This window comes from Loxodonta africana, chromosome 8 (assembly GCF_030014295.1).
Source record: "Loxodonta africana isolate mLoxAfr1 chromosome 8, mLoxAfr1.hap2, whole genome shotgun sequence".
NCBI classification, from domain to species: domain Eukaryota; kingdom Metazoa; phylum Chordata; class Mammalia; order Proboscidea; family Elephantidae; genus Loxodonta; species Loxodonta africana.
The window spans coordinates 21,895,218-21,921,488 of NC_087349.1; the positions used below are offsets into that span (position 1 = coordinate 21,895,218).

General features: G+C 42.7%; 1 protein-coding gene across 1 annotated transcript in view; it reads right to left on the bottom strand.

Moving 5' to 3' along the window:
• SND1 (staphylococcal nuclease and tudor domain containing 1) overlaps positions 1 to 26,271 on the bottom strand; it is a 487,657-nt gene that overhangs the window by 447,842 nt on the left and 13,544 nt on the right. Inside the window, exons 2-3 of the mRNA XM_003407249.4 lie at positions 10,653 to 10,802; positions 3,461 to 3,581 (exon numbers count right to left, since the gene is read on the bottom strand). Of these exons, the coding sequence (XP_003407297.2) occupies positions 3,461 to 3,581; positions 10,653 to 10,802 (271 nt within the window). The remainder of the gene's footprint in view (positions 1 to 3,460; positions 3,582 to 10,652; positions 10,803 to 26,271) is intronic.

Genomic DNA, 26,271 nt, shown 5'->3' on the forward strand with positions numbered 1-26,271 from the left:
CTCAGAAAGGATCACATGACCTTTTCCACTGAGGTGATGGCTGAAGCCAGACACAGATACGCACTGCTGTCTAACATTGCTACTGTTGTTAGGTGCCGTGAAGTAGGTTCTGACTCATAGTGACCCTGACGCACACCTTTCCTGATTTTAAACTACACAGTATCCCCTTGTTCCATTTGAACGACTGCTTCTGGTCTACATACAGGTTCCACATGAGCACAATTAAGTGTTCTGGAATTTCCATTTTTCGCAATGTTATCCGTAATTTGTATGATCCACACAGTCAAATGCCTTTGCGTAGTCAATAACACAGGTAAACATCTTTCTAGCATTTTCTGCTTTCAGCCAAGATCCACCTGACATCAGCAGTGATATCCCTCATTCCATATTCTCTTCTGAATTCAGCTTGAATTTCGGGCAGTTCCCTGTCAATTTAGTGTTGCAACTGCTTTTGAATGATTTTCTGCAAAATTTTACTTGGAGAGTGGTATTAACGACATTGTTTGATAATTTCCGCGTTCTGTTGGGTCGCCTTCTTTGAAATGGGCGTGTATATGGAACTCTTCCCGTCAGTTGGCCAGGTAGCTGTCTTCCAAATTTCTTGTCATAGACAAGTGAGCACTTCCAGGGTTGCATCTGTTTGTTCAAACATCTGAATTGGTACTGTCAATTCCTGGGGCGTGTTTTTCACCGATGCCTTCAGTCCAGCTTGGACATCTTCTTTCAATACCATGAGTTCTTGATTATATGCCACCTCCTGAAATAGCTGAATGTCAACCAATTCTTTTTGGTACTGTCTTAACATTACCCAAAATCCAGTTACCGTCGAGTCAATTCTAAGTCATAGGGACCCTATGGGACAAAGCAGAACTGCGCTATAGGGTTTCCAAGGCTGCAATCTTTATGAAAGCTGACTGCCACATCTTTCTCCTGTGGAGTGGCTGGTGAGTTTGAACTGCTGACCCTTCGATTAACTGCTGAACACTTAACCACTGTACCACCAGAGCTCCTCCTGTCTAATATTAGTAAATATTAAATTGGTTCTTTCAAAGCAACAGGAATTCTAAGGAGTGGAAAAGTTAAAAGGAAGTATTCAACAAAAAGAAGGGAAAAATTGAATGGTAAGGTGCCAAGAGGTGGGGGTGGGTGGAGGGGATGAGGCCCTGGAACAAAGGTGAGCGGCCACAAAACCAGCCAATCAATAGCAGACCCGACAGTGCTCAGACATCTTGGCACAGAGCTCTCTGAAATGGCTGTCACCAGGGCCCACTTCTGAAAAGTGAGTTCTGACTGCTCCTTCAAAAAGGAGAAAATACATTCCCCTGGGCCAGTCTCTAAAGAGGAGGCAACAAAACGTGGAAAGACTACTGAAAAAGGAATTTATAGGCCAAGAATCCGACTCTTATTACTTACCAAGTTAAGAATCTGCTCAAGTCACAAGTATTTTTTCTCGCTCCTTCCCATATTGGGGATGGTACTCAGAGCAGGTGGGTAACTATATTTTCTCCACAAGTCAGACCACTAATCACCTCTTTTTTAACAAATTTTAGGTTACCACAAATTTTCAAATTCTATCATTCTCCCCCATCATAAAAAGTGTGAGTAGCCACACAATAGGATAAGCATATGAGCAACAATCACATGCCTAAGCCATGTCTTCCTTTCATTAGAACTGGTTTTGAGAGGTGATTAAAATACCTGAGTGAAAATATTAAATGTTAACATCTATTTCTTTAAAACTGAAAGAGGTAGGTAATTTCCGTCATCCCTTCAGTACATATTTATTGATCCCCTACTATGTATTATGTTTTTTTTTAAACATTATTATGGTAACATACCAAATCATATTTAATTTGTAACTCTGGTCAGTTTAAAAAACTAACTTTTTTAAAAACAACTTCAAAGATAATTTTAAATGTCAGCTTCTCTTAATATTTGTTCATTTTCATTGAAAAGCAAGGTTATTTAAATGAACTCTTGGAGGTGGTCTCTTTACAGAAGTATCTGAGTCAGCAATTATCTGTGGTCCGACGAGGTCTCTTGCGGGGTAACAGAAGATTGGCCAGCTGTTATGCAACAGAGATTTTTTAGGTAATGAAATTCTTAAACATCTGCATTTTGGAGATGGTGCACTTCTATTTGTCTTACATTCTTTGTAAGCAGTGATCACTCAAAAATAATGTACCAGTGTTTCATAACCTATGCTTGTTGGAATTACAGGTAAAAGGTAAATTTATTTATTTTTTTATTTCCCTTTTTGAAAATATTCCATGGGTGCCTAGCATTTCCCTGTTAATTGAGAAGCAGATAGGCTTTTAATTGAGAAGCAGATAGGTGTTTCTCTGCTGGGTAGGAAACTAGATAAAACACCTCCAAGGTCATTCCCAACTTGCTTTCCTAAGACCTCTATAATCAGAGTCATAGAAGCAAAAGTGGATGCTATTAGTCCTGCCATTCTACCCTGCTTGCTTCCGTCTAACACTAACCACCCAAGTCAAACAGATTATTGAAAGCAGAAAAGTGACAGGAGCTATCAGGAAGGTGATTTTATCAAAGAATCATAGGAAACTTTACAAATTATCTGTTCCCAAAATCATTTCAGATGAACTTGACTTGTTCTTGCTCATCTGGCTGCTTTCTGGGGAACATTCTAACAATTCTTTCAATGTCCTATGTCTGGTCAAACTCTAGGACATTACCCTCCCCTCCACCTAACCCAAAAGACCAGAACCCACTAGCCATCCTGCCCAGCTAATAGGCATCTGCATGTGTGCACACATACAAACATTTTACTGAGTACAGACTCTGTCCTGGGGCGAGGTGCTTCACAGGTAAGATCTCATTAAACTCTCAACAACTTGTACAAAACAGATATAATTGTTTCCATCTCACAAATGAAGAAAACAGGGTTTAGAGAGGTTAAGGAAGGGTACACGGTAGGGGAGCCAGGGTTCCAATCCACATCTGTGCAACTCCAAAGCCTGTGTTTCTTCCATTCCACTACAAAACAGTTTGCAAAAAACCCAGGCTCTACACAAATCTTCCCTTCCTAAAAAGATTTCCCAGGAAGAGAAGAAAGGTTACAAGGTGGACAAAGAAAATAGAAGATGCAATGGGAAATCTACAGGAATTCAATTAGCATTATGACACAGAAGCACAGAGCCACTGATTTCCATGAGCTGATGGCCAAAATACAAGGAACACTGCACTCTGTACCTAAACTAAGCTAAGAAAGGGCACAGGAGGAAACACGAGGCAGGAGTCTGTGAGGCATTCCTCTGCACCTGTGGAAATGCATGTCCTGTGCTCCAGGACCCAAAGCACTTCCCACCACACTTGCAGCCAACTGTCCTAAGCCACCTCCATCAAAAGCCACACTGGCCTTCAGCCAGATGGAAACAGATCTTTAGAGCAACTTCAGACTCTGAGAAAAATGAGCCCTCTCCCTGCTGCCGCTCACCTTTTCCAAGGTAGATCATGCCATACTCTCGCCCCTGGGGAGTCTTGTTTTCTATCGTGAAACACACTTCCTTCCCAATCAGCTTCTTGCGAAGGAACTCTCGAGCAGGAAACGCCCAAGGCTGAAAGACAAAACAAATGTGTCACAGGAGAGCTGCCTGGTTCCAGGCCACAATCAGCGCTTCAGCAACTCGAATCCCTTCTGAGTACCAACCACGTGCCCTGCACTGGGCCCTGAGGAGAAGATAAAAACAACACGAACACAAGGTAGATTCTGCACTTAGGGGGCTTACGCAGGGTGGGCTATGAGTCCGAATTGACTGGATGGCAGCAGGTCTGGGTTTTTTTGGTTCGGAAGTTGGTGTAATGAGCACGGGCCCTAAAAACAGGCCTGGCCATTTTCCAGACACTGGCAGTAGTATTTTCTCCCCATCACTGTCTGTTCAGAATTACAGCTTACCTCGTGAATAATAGTAACAGCCAACACTTTTTGTGTCAGTGACCACTTTAAATGTTTTACATGTATCAACCCACTTACTAAAATGGGAAGTTCAGGCTCCAGGAACCCACCTAGCCCCGGGAAAATCATAAAGAACAACTCACACCTCCATGTGCTCGCCTCTCTTCAGTTTACAAGGTGTTTTCTCTATTAAACCAGCAAGAGTGTCTGGAATCCACTCAAGGCACTGTCCAGGTGGGGACAAAGTGCCATTATTACAGGGTGGGCCTCCTGCTCAAGAGAAAACCCTGTTCGTGCCATGTCTCCCAGCTTTTTCAAGAATAGCCACAAAGTTGAGAAGGATATGAACTATTTTCTCCAAAATGCCTCCGCCTCTTCTACAACTTCTACTTCTGCTCCAGCCTGAAGCCTGGGGATGACATCAGTAGCTGCCCCTGGTGAGGGATCATCTTGACAATGGTGGTCCTTCCCTCTCAACCACCCAAGACACTGGCCCAAGAGGTAAGCCACATGGCCACACAATGGGAAGTAGAGTATCCATGTGATCAAGATAATGTGCACAGGGACGGTTCTGCCCTACCCCCGCCCATCACTTCTAAGAAGGTAGAGACAAAAGGGCTGTCTCCTGAAGAAGCCCTATCATAGTGGCCACTGGCATCTGACAGGCTTGACTTTATAGCCTAGAACTGGCTCAGTGACCTCAGTTCCCTTATAACAGAAATGGGGAGGAATGAGGGAATGCAAAGCATAAAATAAAATGAAAAGATTAAAAGGGAAAGGTGGTATAAGATATGCAGACACTGTCTGCTGTAATCTCTTGAAGCCATGGATCTTGGGATACCCAGAGTAAAGCCAAACAGTAAACTGATATCCTGAAAAGGAAGCCTCTGCTAATATTCTCAGTCCACCAAGATGATTCCACTAGGTTAGTCAGCAAGCTTTTCTAGGAACGCCCACATGAGTTCCAGGAAATCAGAGGCCAATCACAAGGTGGCAAGTCTACCAACCCACTGGACGGTATTCACAAAAATGGTCTTGTTACACAACCTCAATTGTGAACAGTTCTAAGATGAACTGATCCAGAGTAAAGGCTTTCAACCACACAAAGATAAGTTTATACTCACTCACTCGTGCCCTCTGCTCAAAGCACCAACAAACAAAGAAGCCAATCACTCAATGGCAATATGGAGTTCATCATATTTTATGTTCCAGTTCTAGACCCTACCCCATTCCATAAAAATGAAAACAGATACCTATCACCAAAAAGAGTCTAATGGTTGATAAATTACCAGCTGTATCACAGAAATAGTACTGAACCATCCAACACAGCCCCCTACACTTTTATTACCTGAGTGATCAACTTATTCTGAAAACATCCCCCACTATTGATATGTTTAGGATCAGTCCTGAGAGCCACACTAATATCTAAAATCCAGTAACACTGTTTTCTCAAATACCTTGGAAAAGCTCTGGCAAGACAAGCATTCCTGAAGGAAGCTGAGACTCTGGTGAAAATGCACCTATCAACGGTCAGTTTACACCTAGCCCTTGAGGAGGAACTCTCTAGGTCCTACCAACCAGGCAGAACTTCTCTAAAAGCTTTAAAAGCTTGCTGAATGAACACTCTTCCCTTAAGGGCTCATGTTTTATAGCTGGTCAGTCACTGGGGCAATGAGAGAAAGCCAAACTGGACCCCTTAAAAGGACATACACCTAATACCTCTATCAGAAAAAGGAATCTAGTTTCTGTGATCTTCCTTTCCTAAATCAGCCTTCTCAAGTTGTTTTCCACCCAGGGTTCAGCAAATTTAGTTAACTGGACAAGGTATTAGCTAAGAAGGCAGGCAACTCAAAGACTCAGGGAGCCATGCAGCAAAGTAGTTGGCCCCATTAGCCTCACAAGAGCCACACCACAGAACCCTTGTGAAGGTGAGGCCAGCGCTATTCACGTGTCCACACAGAGGACAGCAGGCAGCAGCTGCCCCAGCGGAGCCTACCAGAGCAATTCCAAGAGGCAAGTATAGGGGATTCTGCTCAAAGCATTCAGAAACTAAGGTCCAGAAAGGCCCCAGAGCTCCGTCCAAGACGCAAGTGGCCTTTCAGTGAGTGGTTGAGACCCGGTTGCTTCTTCCCTTTAGAATATCTGACAGCAGGCAATCTGGCAGCTTCCCTCTGCTCCTAGACCCAAGCAAGGCTCTGATACCCACCAAGATGAAATGGAAATTTTTAGTTCCAATCTTCTCTTTGGCCCAGACAGACTACCAGAAACTACTGGGACAAGATTGGACACCAGAACTAAACAAACTACTTGTATACATGACCTAATGTGCAATGCTTCCTTTCCTTCCTTCTCTCCTACGCACCCCGCTGCGTTACCTGTAATATGTAACTAGCCCCTCTCTGCTGTCTCTTCCCTATCACCCCAACCCTCAAAAGTATGGGACTGTGACATTCATTTCTGTAATTCTCATGAAACCAACACAGAGTGACACACACAGCAGGAGCTCAATAAATCTGTGGAAAATAAATATATAATTCCCACAGTGCCCATCAATGCAGTATCCAGGCTGCCTATGAGTAGCTAGGCAACGCTGGGGATTAGACTGGAACAGGGCAGCGATGGCTAGGGACATGCAGCAGAGCTGCTTTTATTGCCACAGGACTTAGGAGAGAGCTGAGTTTCTTTGAAAGAAGACATCCTGAAGGAAGGCAAGGAATAATCAAGTGAATCAAATTTCGGACAGTGATGGAAAGGGAAGCAAATGAGCAATAATCTCCTGGATTCTACCTGACTATGAAAAAAACTAGACTAACACACTCTAAAACAACAGAAACCAGAGAGAAAGGACAGTGCCAAACTGCACACTCCACCACACCCCTTAAAGGAGACTCTCAAGTTCTTGTCCTCATTATTCACTTAACTGTTTCTTCACTGTATACCTGCTTGGTGTCTGGCACAGACCAGGCACCAGGGGTGCAGATAAAGAGAGATACGCATCCTGCCCTTGAGGAGCTTATAACCTAGAAGAGAAAGACACATACACATGGAACAAAATGTCAGGAAAGCTATGACAACACCAAGATGGGTGTGAAGGGAGATGCCAGGTGTGACTTCTCAGGCTGAATCTTAAAATATAGTAGGTGCTCACCAGGCCACACAAGTGGGGAAGGAAATCCTGTGGCGGAAACAGCCTGAGTGAGGCGTGAGGAGGCAAGGTTGACACCTTAGCATGGTGAGGCTCAGCTCCGAAAGGGGCTCAGTAAGAGAGACTAAAAGTCAAGTCACAAATGGGCTTGCAACTCAGGGTCAGGCATTTATACTTATCACAGAGGCAATGGGGGACCATGGAAGAGTCTGGAACAACATTGAGCAAGAGAATAAATGAAATTATGTTTCAAAAAGATCTGGCCACATATGCAGGACTAGAGGGAAGGAGAATGAAGGCAAAGAGATTACGTCAACATTCGGAACACACAATCAGAGCTGAACAAAGAACAAGAACAGTAGTATATAGTAATCAAGTTTCATGGATGGATAAGATAAACTTTAAGGAGGCAAAATCTCTGGGTCTTGATAAGGACCTGGATTGAGTAGGTGTTTAAGACGAGAGAGAGTGAGGGAAATGAAGTTTCTGTTTTAGGTTACCAGTTGGTGGCACTGGTAACTTGCCTCCAAGCAGGTGTGACGGCATGGTGGGGAAAAAATGATGCCAGAGGGTGAGGAGAGACTGGGTTGTCAGGGAGGAGAATATGGCTGGGGAAGGGTGACGTCAGTAGCTATGAGATACTCCATGTCACGGAGACCTCTGGGGAGTTACTAGTAGAAACTTAGTGAGACTGAGTTCCTCAAGAAAAGAGACAAAAAGCACTACACTGTACAAATATATGGAGCTATAATGGAGTGCTGGGATCAGACTAATATGTGCTATCCTTTCAGCTAAGATAGTTCTCGTGACGTTTTATTGTCCTGTTACGTGGGACGCAGTTATTTTAGAACAAGTTCCAACTGGCATTGTGTTTCTCTGCCCTAGATTCTCATCCATGAAATAGGAAATGAATACCCAACACTTCTTTCTTAGAGGTGACACTGCTTCTCAATTCTGGGGAGATGTCTCATGATCAGCACAAGCCAGCGCTTCTCCCTCAGAAGCAGTCAAGCTGTTACGCAACACACAAGTGAAAGTAAAAGAACTATTCAAAACGTTGGTTCAATAGAGATTCCATCAGCCTGAGACCAGAGGAACTAGATGGTGCCCGGCTACTACCAATGACCGCCCTGTCAGAGAACACAACAGAGAGTTCCTGATGGAGCTGGAGAAAAGGGTGCAGAACTCAAATTCTAGTAAAAAGACCACACTTAATTCTAACTTAGACTGGAGGGGCCCCAGAAGATATGGCCCCCAAACTCTGTTAGCCCAAGGCTTAGATCATTCCAGAAGCCAACTCTTGAGACAAAGATTAGAATGGACTATAAGACATAAAATGATACTGGTGAGGAGTGTGTTTCTTAGCTCAAGTAGACACATGACACTAAGTGGGCAGCTCCTGTCTGGAGGTGAGATGAGAAGGCAGAAGGGGACAGGAGCTGGTTGAATGGACATGGGAAATATAGGGTGGAGAGGAAGAGTGTGCTGTCACATTACAGGGATAACAACTAGGGTCACAAAACAATGTGTGTTTAAGTTTTTGTATGAGAAATTGACTTGAACTGTAAACTTTCACTTACAGCACAATAAGAAAAAAAAAACAAAATGTTGGTTCAGGAAAAGTTAGCATGCAAAGTCTGAAAAATGCTGAGAGGGGTTTAACCTTCAATGCATGGTCTACCAGCAGAAGTATTGGCAGTAGCAGTAACAGACATGTAGCAGTAGTGATTACCATAACTAACATTTACCAGGCATTTTAGAGGCACATGCTAAGCATAAGCACGTCACAATTTCCTATCTAATCCTCACTCAACAGCCCTGAAGTATACACTACTATTATTCCCAATATTAGTGGTCCCTGATGGAGAGCTAATGAAAAAAAACTGGTTTTGCTCTACTTAGTCATTATTCTGAGAATCTAACTGATCCCTATTGGTAGGAGAATTATGGGTCATTTTTCTCCGTTTTTCTAAATTTTCTATAATGTTGCTTGACTATCTTCTTAATGCAAACAAAATATCATTTATTACAGATGAATAAATGAAATGTTCTGCTTAAAGGAAAGGCCCCCATGAGCTCCTGCTTTTTCTTCTTTGACTTGCTGGCAGGGAATAGCAGAGGACAGCTGAGGAACCAACTTGGCCAACACTATCAAGTTGGGGCACAAGACAAATAATCAGAAGCCAGAAATTTCATTTCTGATATTTGCAGCACTACTAAAGGAGAGCCAAGAACTGATGCTTCAAAGTGTAGGAGCCAAGACAACTAAAGGGTGCCAAATCAGGAATCAGAGCAGCTGGCTGGAGAGGCAGGACCTTCAGGAGCCAGAGGCAGGCTACAAAGAAGGCAAGGTGGCCAGGCACAGGAGCAGGGAGGCAGGAAAGGGGGACAAAAGCTCAGAAGTAGTTTCTCAAATGCTTATAACACAATGGTTCTTAACTGAGTCTACTACTGAGTCATAAATTGCCTTGAGAAACTGATAAAAACTACCTCCCCTAAAAAACTCATGTTTACACAAAATTTTGCAAACAATTTCATGGGGTTCATAGATGCCTTTGAACAGGGATTGCAGTGACCCCACACAGACCTAACATTTATAGTAGGCTACCACCTGTAAAATGAAAGGGAGAGGGGCATGTACATGTGACCGCCTGTATAGGCAATGACTCTACACAGAGACATAAGACACTAGTAACGTCAGTTGCCTCTGGGAAGAAGAACTAGATTTTTCACTGCATGTCTTTTTGCATTTTGAACATGAATAAATAAATAACCTATGCAAAAAGTAAATTAATAAAAAAATAAAAGAAACCTTGTCAAAACCGATGGTGACTTCAAGTAGCTAAGACCACATAGGAGATGCTTCTAGGCTATTCTAAGAGGAGGAGTGACTACACCGACAAACCCAAGAGGGTCTCTCGGCCCACAGGGAAGAGAATGAGACAAAGCCTTGAGGCTCGTTTTACTGCTAAAGGAAGTGCATACATGAACAACAGGTGCAAGCCACCATGAGAACATACAGAATCACCAGTCCTATGATACAAAAAATACACAAAAAAGAAACAGTACATCAAAAGTGTACCAGTCTGAATGGATAAACAAAATGTGGCACATACATACAATGGAATATTACTCAGCCATAAAGAGATTCATGCCACAGCATAGATAAACCTTGAAAACATTAGCTAAGTGAAATAATACGTCAGTCACAAAAGGACAAATATTCTATGATTCCGCTTATATAAAATAGCTCGAGTAAGCAAGTGTATAAGACCAAAGTTAATTCGGGTTACCAGCAGTGGGAGGGTGGGAGGGGAAAGGGGAGACTCATTGCTCAGGGGAAACGGAGATTCTGTTAATGGTGACAGAAATACTTGGAGATGGTTAGCGATGATGGGCGAACAACACACTGAACATGATTTAAGGTCACTGACTTCTACACGTAAAGAATGTTAAAATGGCAAATGTCCTGTTACATATGTATTTGTTGTTGTTGCTGTGTTTCACCTAAAAAAAAATTGCATCAGTTACGGAAGAGACTGGGTGTAAGAGGGCCCCAGCCACAGGACAACCACGGGAAGCACCCACCTCATCAGGGGTATCTTTTGCATCGGGTTGTGCAGCAGCCGCCCGGCGAGCAAGGTTTCCAGCGCGAATGTTGCTAAGGTTGATCTGCCTCTCGGGAGGAGGCCCACCACGAGGCTGCCCTCGGACAATGATGGCACACCCAGAGAGGACCTAAAGGGGGCAAAACGAGCAAGAATTAGAGATCTAGAGGTAACACCACCATAATGCAGGCTGCTCACTGTTTCCCCAACGTTCAGAGCGGCACTTGGCACCTCGGAGGCAGTATTAGTTGAACAATTTGCTGAAAAAGAGCTAAATGGACAGTATGGTTTTTAATTTTATAAGAAAAATATCTACATAAAATCTTGCACCTGATTCTGAAAGGATGGACCCAGAAATACAAGTAAGAGTAAACAAATGATAGGAAGGTCATGAAACACACAGGCTGTCTGAGGTGAAGAGGCACGTGAGGGAGGCATGGGGATTAATGATCTTTCTAATTTCATCCCAGCAAGAACTTGTGTTCTTTTCAGTCATCGAGACATTAACAATCTCCCTGGGTGGTACAAACGGTTAACGCGCTCGGCTAGTAACGGAAAGGCTGGAGGTTCAGATCAATCCAGAGGTGCATTGGAAGCAAAGCCCAGTGATCTACTTCTAAAAAATCACCCACTGAAAACCCCAGGGAGCACAGCTCTACTCTGACACACATGGGGTCACCATGAATCAGAACTGACGCAATGACAACTGGTTTTCTGGACCACACATTCCATCCTAGGACTGACACTAACAGCAGATGGCCTAAGCAAAGATTCAGCAGAAGGAAGAAGCCCCTACACACCACCCAGGAAGAACTGAGCATGACCAGGACAAACGTGGAAGCTGCACAGTCAGAGCCCCGCGGTGACACTTCGTGTAGACAGCACTCACAGCCCAGGCTAAGAGAGAAATACAGAAGCAGAATGCCATGCCCAGGAGGATTACAAAGGAAGAAGCTGATCAGCACCTTAAAGCTCCCAAGTTCGGCAACTCTTTTCATCTCTCTAATCAAAGGTGCCAGGCACAGAAACCACTTGAACCGTGAAAACAGCTCTGAAGCTCAATGAGATTTCACTTTAAAATATTTGCAGGAGAGAAGAACAAAGATTTCAAGTGGGAGGAGGAACAAAGAGGTGTACAGAAAACTGACAAACCCCACCCAAGGTTTCAAATTGTCTGCTCAGCAAGACAAGATGCTATGAGCAAGTGGGCTCAAGCACTGGCTTCATTAGGCCTGAAGACTCAATTCCATGCTTCAAAACAAGGAAATGCTGAAAAGGGAGGAGATGGAAGGCTGGACGGTTCTGCCAACACAGAACCCTGGGGTGGACAAGACCATGAAGCTCTCTGTAAAGGCAGCTGAATCAAATGAGGAGAAGGAACACTAAGACACCACTCCCACATACATCCACTTAGCTACTCTCCACTTGAAATAATGCTTTAAATTATAAGATATTACTATAAATACATGTACTCATTTAAACCTATATGTACATGTTAAAGAACAAGAAAGGTAAACAATAGAGTAACCACCACCCGAGAACTCAATCACCGCCAGAACCCTGGATTCCTCTGTGCCCCTCTCCGCCTGCAGCCTTCTCCTCACCCTCAACACCATCTTGACCACTGCAATGAGCCCTCCTTTGCTTTTCTCTACACCCCTAAGCAACACGGTTTCGTTTTCCCTATTTCTGAACTCTACATAAATGGAGTTATACTACATGTACCACCAGTGACTTAAGTCTTTTGCCTTTTTTTTTTGATGAAACTCTTATTGAAGAGTTGAAATGAAGTGAAGCATGTCAAAGTGAAATACTACAGTTTATGCATGTTCACTGCTGTATAGTATTCCACTGTATGAATTTACCACAATTTATTTATCTATTCTACTACCTCTTTATGGAAACTGTCCAACAAATGCACACATTCCAATTTAAAAAACAGTAACTGGTGTTTTAATTAATGCCTCAGTAACCCCAGTATCTCAAACCCATATACCTTGGCCTAAACGGCTCCTCTTGGCTAGCCCATGACACGCACACGAATTACTGTCTTCCTAACACAATTAAAGTCCTGCTCTTCATTTTTTTTCTGATAAAGTGTTACCAGCAACTTCCAACTTTCAACCAGTCTCCAGAGAACCCATGCCCTGGGCATCATCCCAGGGAACTGACATTCTAAGAAGACAGGCTCTCAAACAAAGCAAAGCTAGGGAAAGAGGCCTACCAGAGCAGAGGATGCTTGAAGTTCCTAAAATGAGAAGGGCCCAAGCAGCCTAAGAGGCTGTTTGCTTTACAGGAGAAAAGAAAAAGCGCTTGGATCTGACTCGTTTATAGTGAATTCTGAGAGACACAAAACACACAACAACAGTAGCAGACAACACTATAGAACAGCTGCCCTTAAACCACTCATGCCCACATTTCAAGCCGGGCAGAGGAGAGCAGGCTTGCAGAACTCCAACAGTGCAGCCCTCTCCAGTGCCTGCTCCTCCACATCAGTCAAGTTTTCATAAAGGGATACAGCACTCCCAGGAGACCTGGGACCTCCTGGTAAGCCCAGGTGGAAAAGCTAAGGCCTGTTTATAAAAAAACTCACCTTGGCTGACCAAGATAAACTCTGATAAGTGAGCAATGGCCCAACCCAGGAAACCAGCCTTATTCCTCAAGCTGAAAAGGGCCACTGATGGGCTCCAGAACAGAGTGACTGGTGTTCCCCCTAAACATCAGAAAGGTGGTAGCTCTAAGCCTCTGCCTAGTAAACCAGATCCCAAGTGAGGGGTGGGGGAACGGGTCTGTAACTATCACCCTGGCCCCATTAAGGGTGCTGGCAACACCTTGTGCATAGTAACTGTGCAGAAGTCCTTTGTACACTCTCCTCTCCCTGAGAGCTATTCTGAGGACCGCTGTCAGAAGTCCTTTGCATTATTGCACCAGATATGCCAGTCAGACAAGAGTCAATGCTTGAAAGAATGTTAGACAGAGGCAATTTTTACTTGCAGGCTGCTCTACGCCTTTTATACTATTGAGTATAAAAATTCAAGCCGCAGTCTCAATTCAGCCATGCAAGCAACAAGAAGAGACGTTCACTGTGGCAGGCACTACTGTGCCTGTTCCTCCAAGAAGACAAGGCTGCCATGTGTACATCTTTCCTCTGCAGCTCCCTCCCCCTCGTGTGGCCATGGTCTTAGAAGCTGTAGAGAGGTAGGAAAGTACAATGGTTAAGCACTTGACAACTAACCAAAAGTTTGGCCCACTCAGAGGTGCCTTAAAAGAAAGGTCTGGTGAACTGCTCCCAAAAGGTCATAGCCTTGAAAATCCTATGGAGTAGTTCTCTCTGCACACATGGGGTCACCATGGGTTGGAACTGACTCAACAAAAACTAGTTTGGTTTATTGGTTTGGCAGACAGTTACAGAAGGAAGGGACCTGCTTCTATTAGGGAAGAACTAGTTTCCCTCCTATTTATAAAGAACTAGAACATTTCCAGACACACTACACCTCCTTTTTCCTATGTCCATTTCATCTTCGAAGCACTGTTAAACTCCCTCCCCCTGCCTTATGTGTGGGCAGTCTTCATTCCAAGACCCTCCTCAGTAATACTTTTAAGTGGCCTTTCCGTATCTAAGCTTCCCCATCAAACAAAGCCAAGAAAAAATAGCTTTGGGGGGAAAAATACTTAAAATGTCATTAGGTTAAATATGAAAAAGCTCCCCTGAGGGTCTATATACCAGACTTAACATATCTCATATCCATATCCTGGACAAGTCATTTTTCCTCTCTGAAAGACCTGCTCTTTAAGTTGATTATTTTTGTAATTTTATTCACTGATTGACTCATTCCCTCATTTTCTAATTCGAGGCAAATGTACTGAGTGCCTACTACATGCCAGGCATTGTCCTAGGCAATTAGCACACAAAAATTTCTGCTCTTAAGGAACTGGCATTCTAGCAGGAGGAGATAGACCAAAAATAAAAACAATAAGTAAGTAAAATACATGGCTTGTTTATCAGAATTTTAATTTCTGAAGAATAATGTTAAGACTGAGAGGAAACTGTCACAAGTAATTGTTCTGCCAAAGCTGTACTGATTCATGTTGCAAATTTTCATGGATGCAGTAATTATCCTTAATTGTTAATTTATAGGGCATAGAAAGCAAGGCACACAGTAACTGCTTTATCCAATTATATTAATAAAATGACACGTTCTAGAAAAATGATCTTGGCCCTACCTGATACGGCAGGAGGTTTGTGAAAAAGCTGTCACAATGAGTCAGTTTGATTGAGGTTATGGATTAGATAGACATTGCTCAGTTCTGCCAATAAAGGTTGCAGAGGGACACGTGTGATTCAGAGGTCCTGGCTTCAGGGCACAAGTCGGGTGGTAAGGAAGGCTAAAACAAGCCAGCTGAGAAGGAAAATGGGACTCATACTGTTTGAAACCCACTTACAGGTTTACTGGGAGATTTACCTACAGTGAACACTTTATGGGCAGTCACTAAAATGTTGCCCAGCAATGGAAATACCATGTTAAATCTCCACTAGATTCTGATAAATGATTTGGTGTGTTTTAACTCTTAAACTCCCAGGCCACTGATACCAGGAGATAGAAGATTTCTTACCCCAAACCTAGCTTTACTATATTTAGGACAAAGAAACTAATGGTATAGAGATTCCCAAGTATGTCAACAGAGCCAGTATTCTTTCCCAGCCCAAAAGCAAAAATCATCTTTGCCTAAGACTGGAATCTTACTAGTTCTGCAAAAAGGAAGAGCTTAACAGGTAGAAAAACAGTATCTGCCAATACAAAGACCCAATATACTATTTAATATAAAGAATGAGGGCAACTATCAGATGAACACTAAAATATTACAAAAAGAAGACCCAAAATAAACCCACACATTATACTCAACTGATTTTCGATAAGGGTTCCAAGACAATTCAAAAGGGGACATAATACTCCTTTCAACAAAAGGTGCTAGGACAACTGAATAGCCACAAGCAGAAGAATGAAGTTACCCTATATATAGAAATGAACTTGAAATGGATCAGAGACCTAAATGTAAGCCCTACAACTATACAACTCTTAGAAGAAAACAGAGGTATAAATCGCTATGACCTTGGATTAGAGAATGCTCTCTTAGATATGATACCAAAAGCAAACAAAAATAAATACACTGGACTTCATCGAAATTAAAAACTTTGTGCTTTAAAGAACACCATCAAGAAAGTAAAAAGACAACCCACAGAGTAAGAAGAAATATTTGTAAAGCCTGTATCTGAGAAGACTATAGTGCCCAAAATAGACAAAGAACTATTATCATAATTTAGCAATAAAAAGACAAATAACCAGACTGAAAAATGGGCAAAAATTTGAATAGACACTTCTCCAAAGAAAATAAACAAATGGCTAATGAACGTGAAAAAAAGTTCAGCATCATCAGTCATCGAAAAATACAAATCAAAACCACAATGAGATACCACTTACATTCACTAGGATGGCTATAATCAGACATATAATAATAAGTGTTGGCAAGGAGGTGGAGAAATTGGAATACTCATATAAGCGGGTGGTACACACTGCTTTGGAAAACAGTCTGACAGCTTCTCAAAAAGTTAAACAAGGTACATTCCCCAGAGAAATGAAAACTCTGTCTACACAAATACATGTACGTGAATGTTCACGGCAGCATTATTCATAATAGCCAAAAACTGGAAAAAACCCAAACAACCATCAATTAATAAACAGATAAACAAAATGTGACATGTTCACACAATGGAATATTATTCAGCCATATAAAGGAATAAACTACTGATATATGCTACAACACAGCTGAACTCTGAAAACATTGTTACGTGAAAGAGGCCAGACATGAAAGGTCACATATTGTATAATTCCATTTATATCAAGTGTCCGGAATACAAATATCTACAAACACAAAAAGTAGGTTAGTAATTGCCAGGGGCTAGGGTGTTTTTTAGGGTGAGGGGAGAGTGGGCCTTAGCTGCTAATAAGTACAGGGTTTCTTTTAGGGGTGATAAAAATGTTCTGGAATTAGATAATGATGGTGACTATGAATATAGTAAAAACCAATGAATTATACTCTTCAAATGGGTAAATTTTATGGTTAATTATATCTCAATTTTAAAATAATTTTTTAAGGTCCAATACAGAAAAAAAATGGAGACATGAAATGTTTATTTCATTACAGAGGATTTCCATTCTTAGCAGAAGGATTAAATGCTTAGCTGAACAAAAACAAAAAAGTCAAAGGACTCGGAACAAAAAGTCAGGCTTAGTGTTTCACCACAGAATGATGGGCTAGTGTAAACTTTCAAGTCCTCTAGAAACAACAAGGAAGGAAATCACAGAGGAAGGAAGCACTACCTGAGTGAAATCCACAAAGCCGTAAGATGTTGAAAGGGCCGGAAACAACACAGGCTTTTTCTAAGAAACAATACAACAAACAATGAACTTTTTCTGCATGTCACAGAAAGGAGAAACCAGGCAAGTCACTGGGCTGAAGGGCCAGTTGTGCATGCCAACTGGAACCTTGCAAATGCCACAACCCAAAGTCTGCATGTGCAAGGACTACGTGGCAGAGTGGCAAGGAAGCAGGTCAGGCCCTCTTCCTTTTGCCAAAACACTTTCTATACCTAAAAATATCAGGGGATGGGGAAGGAGCTGCTGTGAAAAGGGCAGAAAAGGTTCAGACATATTAACTATACTTCGTTGCTGTTGTTAGGTGCACTTGAGTCAGTTTTTGACTCACAGTGATCCCATGTGACAGAGCAGATCTGCCCCATAGGGTTTTATAGGCTGTAATCTGTACAGGAGCAGATTTCCAGGCCTTTCTCCCTCAGGGGTTAAGTGATCGGCTGCTAACCGAAAGGTTCAAACCACCAACCTTTCGGTTAGCAGCCGATCACTTAACCCCTGCGCCACCAGGGCTCCTTAACTCTATACTTTAATGAAAAAAAAAACACTTTAATGAAGACAAAAAAAAAAGAAAGAAAAACATCTAAAGAAACTGAATAAAGCAAGAGTAAGGAGTGAAACCAAATTGAGGGAAATTTCAGAAAGTCTATCAGGAAAAAGCTTCCTGGCAGCCAGAACCGTTGACACCACACAAGAGTCATCTCTTGAGAATTAAAAAGTCATTTAGACAAAGAGCAACCAATCCCAAAAGAATATCAGCTGTGTGGTCTGGGAGGTCTTTCCCAGAATATTCGCCAGCACCGCCAGCTTTTTTTTTTTTTTTTTCTTTTCGCTTTTGGCAAGAACAAGAGGCAAGCTTATGTTATATTTAGAGGGATCAAAATTCAAGAAAAATGAACTGAAGCTCTGTGACCTCAAGGCATGCCACCTTGCCTGCCCCGGGTACACAGGCACATCTACCAGAGACAAGCTGGCCCACAGACTAGGACTCCATTTGGGAACAGGGGTTTAGGTCTCAATGAAACAGTAATGATCACCTGCAGAGAGGGTCAGCTAAGAGAACATTTGATCTGGGTCCTTTTATTTCACAGATGAAAAACCTGAAAGCAAGACAGGTAAAGTGACTTTTGCCTAAGAGAACAGGTACTGATGATAGAGCATGGACCAGACCGGAAGTCTCCCAGGCCTGATGTTCCACCATGCCACATGTGGAAACAGGCATTTGGGGAGCTGGCCTCCCTGTTGGAACAGTATCTGAAACAACCTATTGATTAAATCATTTTCCCAATTAAAATCTACATTTATATGTGCCAGCTAAGTAAATGTCAGAGACCAAATCACTAACCAAGTAAAGCTTCCATGAGCTGGCTGCCCCAAATCAAACCAGTATTTTTTAAACACTGCCACATGCAAGGCAACCAGAGATGTAGAGTCAATATTACAAAAGAACACATAAAAAGGAGACACAAAGGAAGGAAACTTACAGAATTGTAACAAACAGGGTCTCGTACACTAGGGGCCAACAGCCAACTCTGACCTGTTTGCTGCCTGTTTTTGTACAACCTGTGAGCTAACAATGGTTTTTAAAAACTAGTTAAAAATTATGAATGTGAAATTTTAGATTACTGTTGAAACAATTATACTAAGCATGCTTCCTGATGAACAACAACAAAAATGATTGGAAAAAAAATCAAAAGAATATTACATAACATTCGAGAAGTGTATAAAATTCAAATTTCAATGTCCATAAAGTTTTATTGGAAACTCGTGCTCACTTGTTTACATATTGTCTATGGCTGCTCTTAAGCAGCCCTGGTAGTGCAGTGGTTAAGGTGCTTGGCTGCTAACCAAAAGGTTAGCAGTTCAAACCAACCAGCAGCTCCTAGAGAGAAAGTCTGCTTCCATAAGGATGTACAGCCTTGGAAACCCTATGGGGCAGTTCTACTCTGTCTCTACAGGGACACTACGAGTCAGAATTGACCCAATGGCAATAGGTTTGGTTTGATGGTTGCCAGGGATGCATTACCCAATAAGTGAGGCAAGCACGTGCTTAGGGCATTAACAAAACAAGGGCACCAGTTGTCCAAAGCAAAGACTCACTGATGTCAAGCAGAGAGGATACAAGGAAAAACGAGTGCCACAGTAGAAGAGAACTGGCAGGGCACTAAATGAAAGTGATACCAGTTCCAGAGCATGAGACTGTGTCGGCTAGAAATAAAGTTGACGCAGGGTCCTGAGGGTGCCTACGTGCAAGGCTGTATAAGCTATGGGCCCCCACCACCTCAACACCTTCATTGACATCTGTCTATTGTCCCTTCCTGTGTAACTGAAACTCCCTGTCTCAGCGAGTCTCTTAAGAGTATACTATTTCTTTCTAATAAACAGGAGGTGGGGATGGGCTGTCTAGTCTAACTCTTGCTGCATTCATCCACTAAAAATGTTATAATCCAGTTCATCTTATTTTGCTAAAAGGGTATATACCACTTTTGCATTCAATCACTAATATTACAGTCACATTTAAAAAGAAGTTACATCATAGATAGCTAAGACACTCAAACACAAAACACGCACACACATACAGACACATGTGTATTTATAACTCACATATTCTGTAGAAATGCATGAGTGAACAGAGGAGGGGGCACCACAGATTACCAAGGCTTAGGGCCCTCACTTGCCTTAGTCCAGTCCTGATGGCTGCTTCTGCACCACAACAGCAGAGCTGAGTAGCTGTGACAGAGACCCAATGGTCTGCAAAACTTCAAATAGTATCTGGCCCTTTACAGAATAAGCTGAGCAGTCTGACATAAAGCATTAAGACAAGAGGGTGAGATATCAATACTTTTTTAGTAGTCTTAGAGTCATTTAGCAAGTGAATAGTGAAAATAAACTGCAGACTACCACTTCAAGTTACACAAGCTGCTCATTTTTATAATCAGAGAAGGAGCTGTGTCATGGCAATAAGAATTCCATTTCAACCAAAGATGACACAAGGAAGATATAAGCCCAAGAGACAAGGTCCACATAAGCCAGAGACTCCACCAGCCTGAGACCAGAAGAACTACTAGATGTTGCCCAGCTACCACTAATGTGACAGGGAATACAACAGAGAGTCCTGGATGGAGCAGGAGAAAAGTACAGAGCAGAACTCAAATTCACGTAAAAAGACCAGACTTAACGATCTGACAGAGACTGGAGGAATCCCTGGAACTGTGGCCCCCAGAAGTTGTTAACCCAGAACTAAAATCATTCCCAAAGCTCACTCTTCAAAGATTAGACTGGACTATAAAACAAAAAATAATAATCACGAGGAGTGAGCGTCTTAGTTCAGATACACGGGACCAAATGGGCGGATCCTGGCCAGAGCCAGGATCAGAAGGCAGCAAGGGACAGGAACTGGTTGAGTGGGCACAAGAAACCCAGGGTGGAAAGGGGGAGTGGGCTGTCACATTGTGGAGATTGTAACTAATGTCACATAACAATGTGTGTGTAAATTTTTATATGAGAAATGAGCTTGAGCTGTAAACTTTCACCTAAAGCACAATTAAAAAAAAAAAAAAAGAATCCCATTTCAAAGTCTAATCATTATCAGCAGTGACCTTTGAAGTTACTTAACTGGCTCTATTAGCCTCAGTTGCCTCACTTATAAATATTTAAGAATATTCCTAAGAGTTGTTATGAGACCTAAACAAGGGAATAAAGCACTAAGCACAGGGCCCAGCCCAAAGGCACAAAAAATAATGGCCATTACTGTTGCTAAAGAAATGGCTCAAAGTGTGGTCTGAAGTAAGGATCGGAAGAGTACAATGTACAATAAAAAAAGATAAACATTTCCTTTGGGGGTACGGATTAAATATCAAAAGCATGGAACTTCTCCCACCACTGAATTCAGGTAGAAGGAATTAAATAAATCACCTGTAATCTAGTTTCTCTGATTTATCAACTAAGATACCTCACTTTCTAGGAAAGTGGGTTTTAGTGCCCATGCCAACTTTCCACCCTCAGAGGTAATGGAAATAAGTATCATCTAAGTCTGTTCTGAACTTCATACTTCACAAAGTGTCTCAGCAATCAAAGACTCAGATGGCCTAGTATAGTGGAACCCCACGAGCTCTGAAATGAGACAATCTTGAGTTTAAACACAACTCGAGCACTCATGGCCTGTGAGGCCTGGAGTGAAAACCATTCTGAGCACTATGATGTTCCCTCATCTATGTTGATGTTGTTTTGCTGTTGTTGTTGTTGTTAGGTGCTGATGAGTCAATTCCAACTCATAGCTACCTCGCGTGACAGAGTAGAGCTGGGTTTCCTAGATTGTAATCTTTACAGGAGCAGACTGCCAGGTCTTTCTCCCACAGAGCCTCTGGGTGAGTTCGAACCATCAATCTTTCCGTTAGCAGCCAAGGACTTAAAGGTTGTACTAGCAGGGCTCCTTCCCTCATGTACAGCTGATAACAGTACTACACCTTCCCTGGGTTATGATTATACAGGTTCACTGTATCATCATTTTACAGATGAGAAAACTGATGTAGTTAGACAATGGCATCAGGGCTACAATACAGGTTCTCCCAGCAGACTTTCCAATAAACCCTAAATAGTAAATATATGAGATGAGAACTATGGGCCAAAAAGTTGGTGACTTGCATAAAAGCACCCCACCAAGCCTGTGGCTCAGCTGCGGCACAAGTGCAGCCTCACTGCAGAAGAATTCACTCAATCTCCTCAAAGCCCGCATCAGGCCAGTCTCCAGGACGATGGTCCTCTGCAGAGCCAAGTCCTCACTACCCCACACGGAGCCACAGTGATGCCAAGGACCCCAGAGAACAAGACGTATTTACTCAGAAGTAAGAGAGGAGAACTAGCCATGGATAAGCAGGCAAATGTGAAGTCTCACTGCAGAGAAATCCAGGCCAGTTGCTAAAACTTCAAATTGGGCAACAGTCACATGGTGAAATTATAAGTCAACCAAAATTAATTGACTCTAGGCTGTAAGGATTTTAGAATATTACTACAGAGAGGGCTCTGAAGCCACTACCAAATGGTTAGGGTCAAGTCCTCAGACTATTTGAGGTAATGGAAAATTACTTCAGTCATCTTTACACTCTTCCCATGTTAAAAACAAAGTCCCTGGGTGGCACAAACGATTAAGCGCTGAACTACCAGATGAAAGGCTGGTGGTTCAGAAGACAGGCCTGGTGATCTGTTTCCAAAAGGTCACAGCCTTGAAAACCCTATGGAGTACAATTCTACTCTGACATACATGGGGTCGCTATGAGCCAGAACCAATTCGAAGGCAACTAACAACATGTTAAAAAAGGAAGCATTTCTGAATTCCCTTTAAAGTGTTATAATATGGGGGGGTAAAAGGTACAAAGAAAGAACAGAAAACCAAACCAAAACAGGCAATAAAAGCTACATAGTATTTTCTTAGAGAACGGTGGTACAGGTCAGAGAAAGCAAAATGTGGAGGGTGTGTGTGTAAATGTAGATGACTAGGTGATGTTGACTCTGAATGGCCAGTGAGAACCTATGCTAAACAGTGGTCACGTGCCAAACTGAATATTCTGATAAGAGAAAGGAAGCAAATACATACTACACTATAAGGTTGCATGTATAAACTTTTGGTGAAGAAAGGTATTTTAATTAGGAAATTAAATTAGAAAGTACTTTATTTCAATTCCACACACATACTAAAAGCACATGGAATTTGGGGAGGGGAAAAAAACAAGTAAATCCAGCTCAAGGATTATCTTACAGAAATTTAAAAGGAAGTTGAGGAGGTTTCAAAGAGGAGAAGCCTAAAAGTGAGGCATTTTTTTTTTCTTTGAACACTCTGTATTTCTTTCGCATAGAGCTCATCACAGTATTAAAAATGTAATTATACAATTAATTGTTCAATATCAGTCTTCCTTGCTATGCTGGGAGCTCCCTAAGGCCAAGGACCATGTCTATCATGCTCACCATTATAGTCCCAGAGCCCAGAACAACACCAGAGAAAAAGTAAGCATTCAACAATAATTTTTTGAATGAATGAATGGCCTGTTAGGTATCAAGCACAGCACTGGACTCTGGAGAGAAGACATAAAAACAATGAAGACACAGGCCTTGTCCTTAAGCAGCTCACAGCTTTGTGGACTGTGCTGAAGCTAACAAGATCCCTCTCACGTCTTTTCTGCGACTCTGCCAAGTGACAACAGGAAGCCTTCGACTCCTGCACCAAGACCCGGAGACAAGCATTTTCAATTTCCTCACCTAGTCCTCCCCTCATCTAGGGAGTTTCCACCCTCAGAGTCTGATATCTGTCCAACCTTCTCTCGCTGCCGTCTCCGGTGCAACACCAACTTTCCTTGGCAACATTTCATTCTCCCCTAGGAAGTTTATGTTATTTGTGGCAACAGTTTCTCCCGTCTGCTGCCCTCATCAGTTCTCTTATTATGAGCTGTCGAATTTCCCTTCCATCTCCTTCAAGGATGTCTCACCTAACTCATTTCTAACCACTCGATTATTTCCTGTGAACTGTCAAGCCTACTCTATTCCTCAACAGAAACCACTTCAATCTATATCCCAGACCACTTCTGATGATGCTCCCAATTACCTGTTTGACAGTCAGTTGTCTTCCCACTTCCCTCTGTCACTTCCTGTATCCCCCAAAGGGATCCTCTGTGTCTGGACAAATGGTACCATCTCTTCTACCATTATATTCTCCATGATTCTTCTGTTTATTCTTGTTCAACAGACCAGAATCTCTCGGTGGATTCACACCTCTAAGCCTATATCCAAATATCATGCTGATAAAAACATACTGAGCACATAAACTGGCACCAATGAGAGAGAAACACCATTTCCTTTCATCTCTGAGAAAGGACCAGCTCCCCAAGACCTGTGAGTGGACAGGCCTATGCCCCGCAGAGAGCCCACGGGAGCTCTCACAAGAGAGGCTTTTAACAAGATAACTCAGCTTTCAAGTTGCAGAAGCAGCCTCCTGGCCTCTGGGCTGCGAAAGGGCTCACCTGCCAAGAGTAATAATACATGCAATTACTGCACACAGGATAATAGATCTCAGTGGGACTCCAGGACCCAGACACTCTAGAGAGCCTCCTTCCCCTCACACACACACACAGGAAACACAGGAGGGGCAGAGCCCTAATAGGTAAGCAGAAAACTTTCATTTGGCACCATGACTCGCTGTTTTGAGTTGTTGCCAAAAATAAAAATGTGCCTGGTATTAAAGGTGATAAAGCAATGGATTTTTACCCCGCCTTCCTGGAACATAATTCATAAGGTTTAAAAGTTCACAAATATCACACTAAGTGCATTCCAGAGACTGAATACAAAAATGTAGATACCTCATTTCTCTTTCCTGTCTCTACCACAAATTTCTAGCAACGCTTTGTCATCTTAGGCAAGATGCCTTAACCTGGCACGTTGAATCCAAATTGCTCGCCCCTGCTTTCTAGGACACCCCTCAGTATTCTCACCTGTACATCACCATTCCTCCTGCCTTTTATCTCATCCTTTTTCATTCCTGTGACTCTGTCAATACCTGTCACCTTACTGTCACCTCAGAAAAGACTGTTAAAACAAATATATCTGATCTAAAAATATCACATCTGATTTTTCCAGCCCATGCATTCTCCAGGGAAGCCATCAGATTACATTCACAAGTTCCCTTCTCCACCCTAAAATAATGCTATTGACTTTGGTTAACAGCAACTTTATACAAGACGAACAATTATAACCCCATCGGCCCTCACATGAACCAGCAACTACACCATCCTGAGACCAAAAGAACTGGATGGTGCCCAGCTATAACCAATGACTGCTCTGACAGGGAACACAACAGAGAACCCCTGAGGGAGCAGGAGAGCAGTGGGATGCAGACCCCAATTCTCATAAGACCAGACTTAATGGTCTGACTGAGACTGGAAGGACCCTGGTAGTCATGGCCCCCAGACCTTCTGTTGCCCCAGGACAGGAACCATTCCTGAAGCCAACTCTTCAGACATGGATTAGAATGGGCAATGGGTTGGAGAGGGATGCTGGTGAGGAGTGAGCTTCTTGGATCAGGTGGACACTTGAGACTATGTTGGCATCTCCTGCCTGGAGGGGAGATGAGAGGGTGGAGGAGGTTAGAAGCTGACAAAAAGGACACGAAAAGAGAGAGTGGAGGGAGAGAGCAGGCTGTCTCATTAGGAGGAGAGTAATTGGGAGTGTGTAGCAAGGTGTATATGGGTTTTTGTGTGAGAGTCTGACTTGATTGGTAAACTTTCACTTAAAGCACAATAAAAATTATTTTTAAAAAAACCCCATCGGGTTTGCGGACCATGGTTTAAGGGGACTTCTAAGTCAATTGGCAAAATAATTCTATTATGAAAACATTCTGCATCCCACTTTGAAATGTGGCATCTGGGGTCTTAAATGCTAACAAGCGGCCATCTAAGATGCATTAATTGGTCTCAACCCACCTGGAGCAAAGGAAAATGAAGAACACCAAGGTCACACGACAACTAAGAGCCCAAGAGACAGAAAGGGCCACATGAACCAGAGACCTACATCATCCTGAGACCAGAAGAACTAGTTGGTGCCCGGCCACAATTGATGACTGCCCTGACAGGGAGCACAACAGAGAACCCCTGAGGGAGCAGGAGATCAGTGGGATGCAGACCCCAAATTCTCATAAAAAGACCATACTTAATGGTCTGACTGAGACTAGAGGAATCCCGGTGGCCATGGTCCCCAAACCTTCTGTTGGCACAGGACGGGAACCATCCCCGAAGAAAATTCATCAGACATGAAAGGGACTGGACAGTGGGTGGGAAAGAGATGCTGATGAAGAGTGAGCTAATAATATCAGGTGGACACTTGAGACTGTGTTGGCATCTCCTGTCTGGAGGGGGGATGGGAGGATAGAGAGAGTGGGAAGCTGGCAAAATTGTCACGAAAGGAGAGACTGGAAGGGGGAGAGCAAGTGGGAGTACGGAGTAAGATGTATGTAAACTTATATGTGACAGACTGACTTGAATTGTAAACGTTCACTTGAAGCTCAATAAAAGTTAAAAAAAAAAAAAAAACCCCATTGGCCCAAAGCGTTGCCCAAAATCAGCTCACAACCTGGGGTCCCAAGTCGACGCCACCTACTTTCACCTCAGACACGAGCCCCTCCTGCTC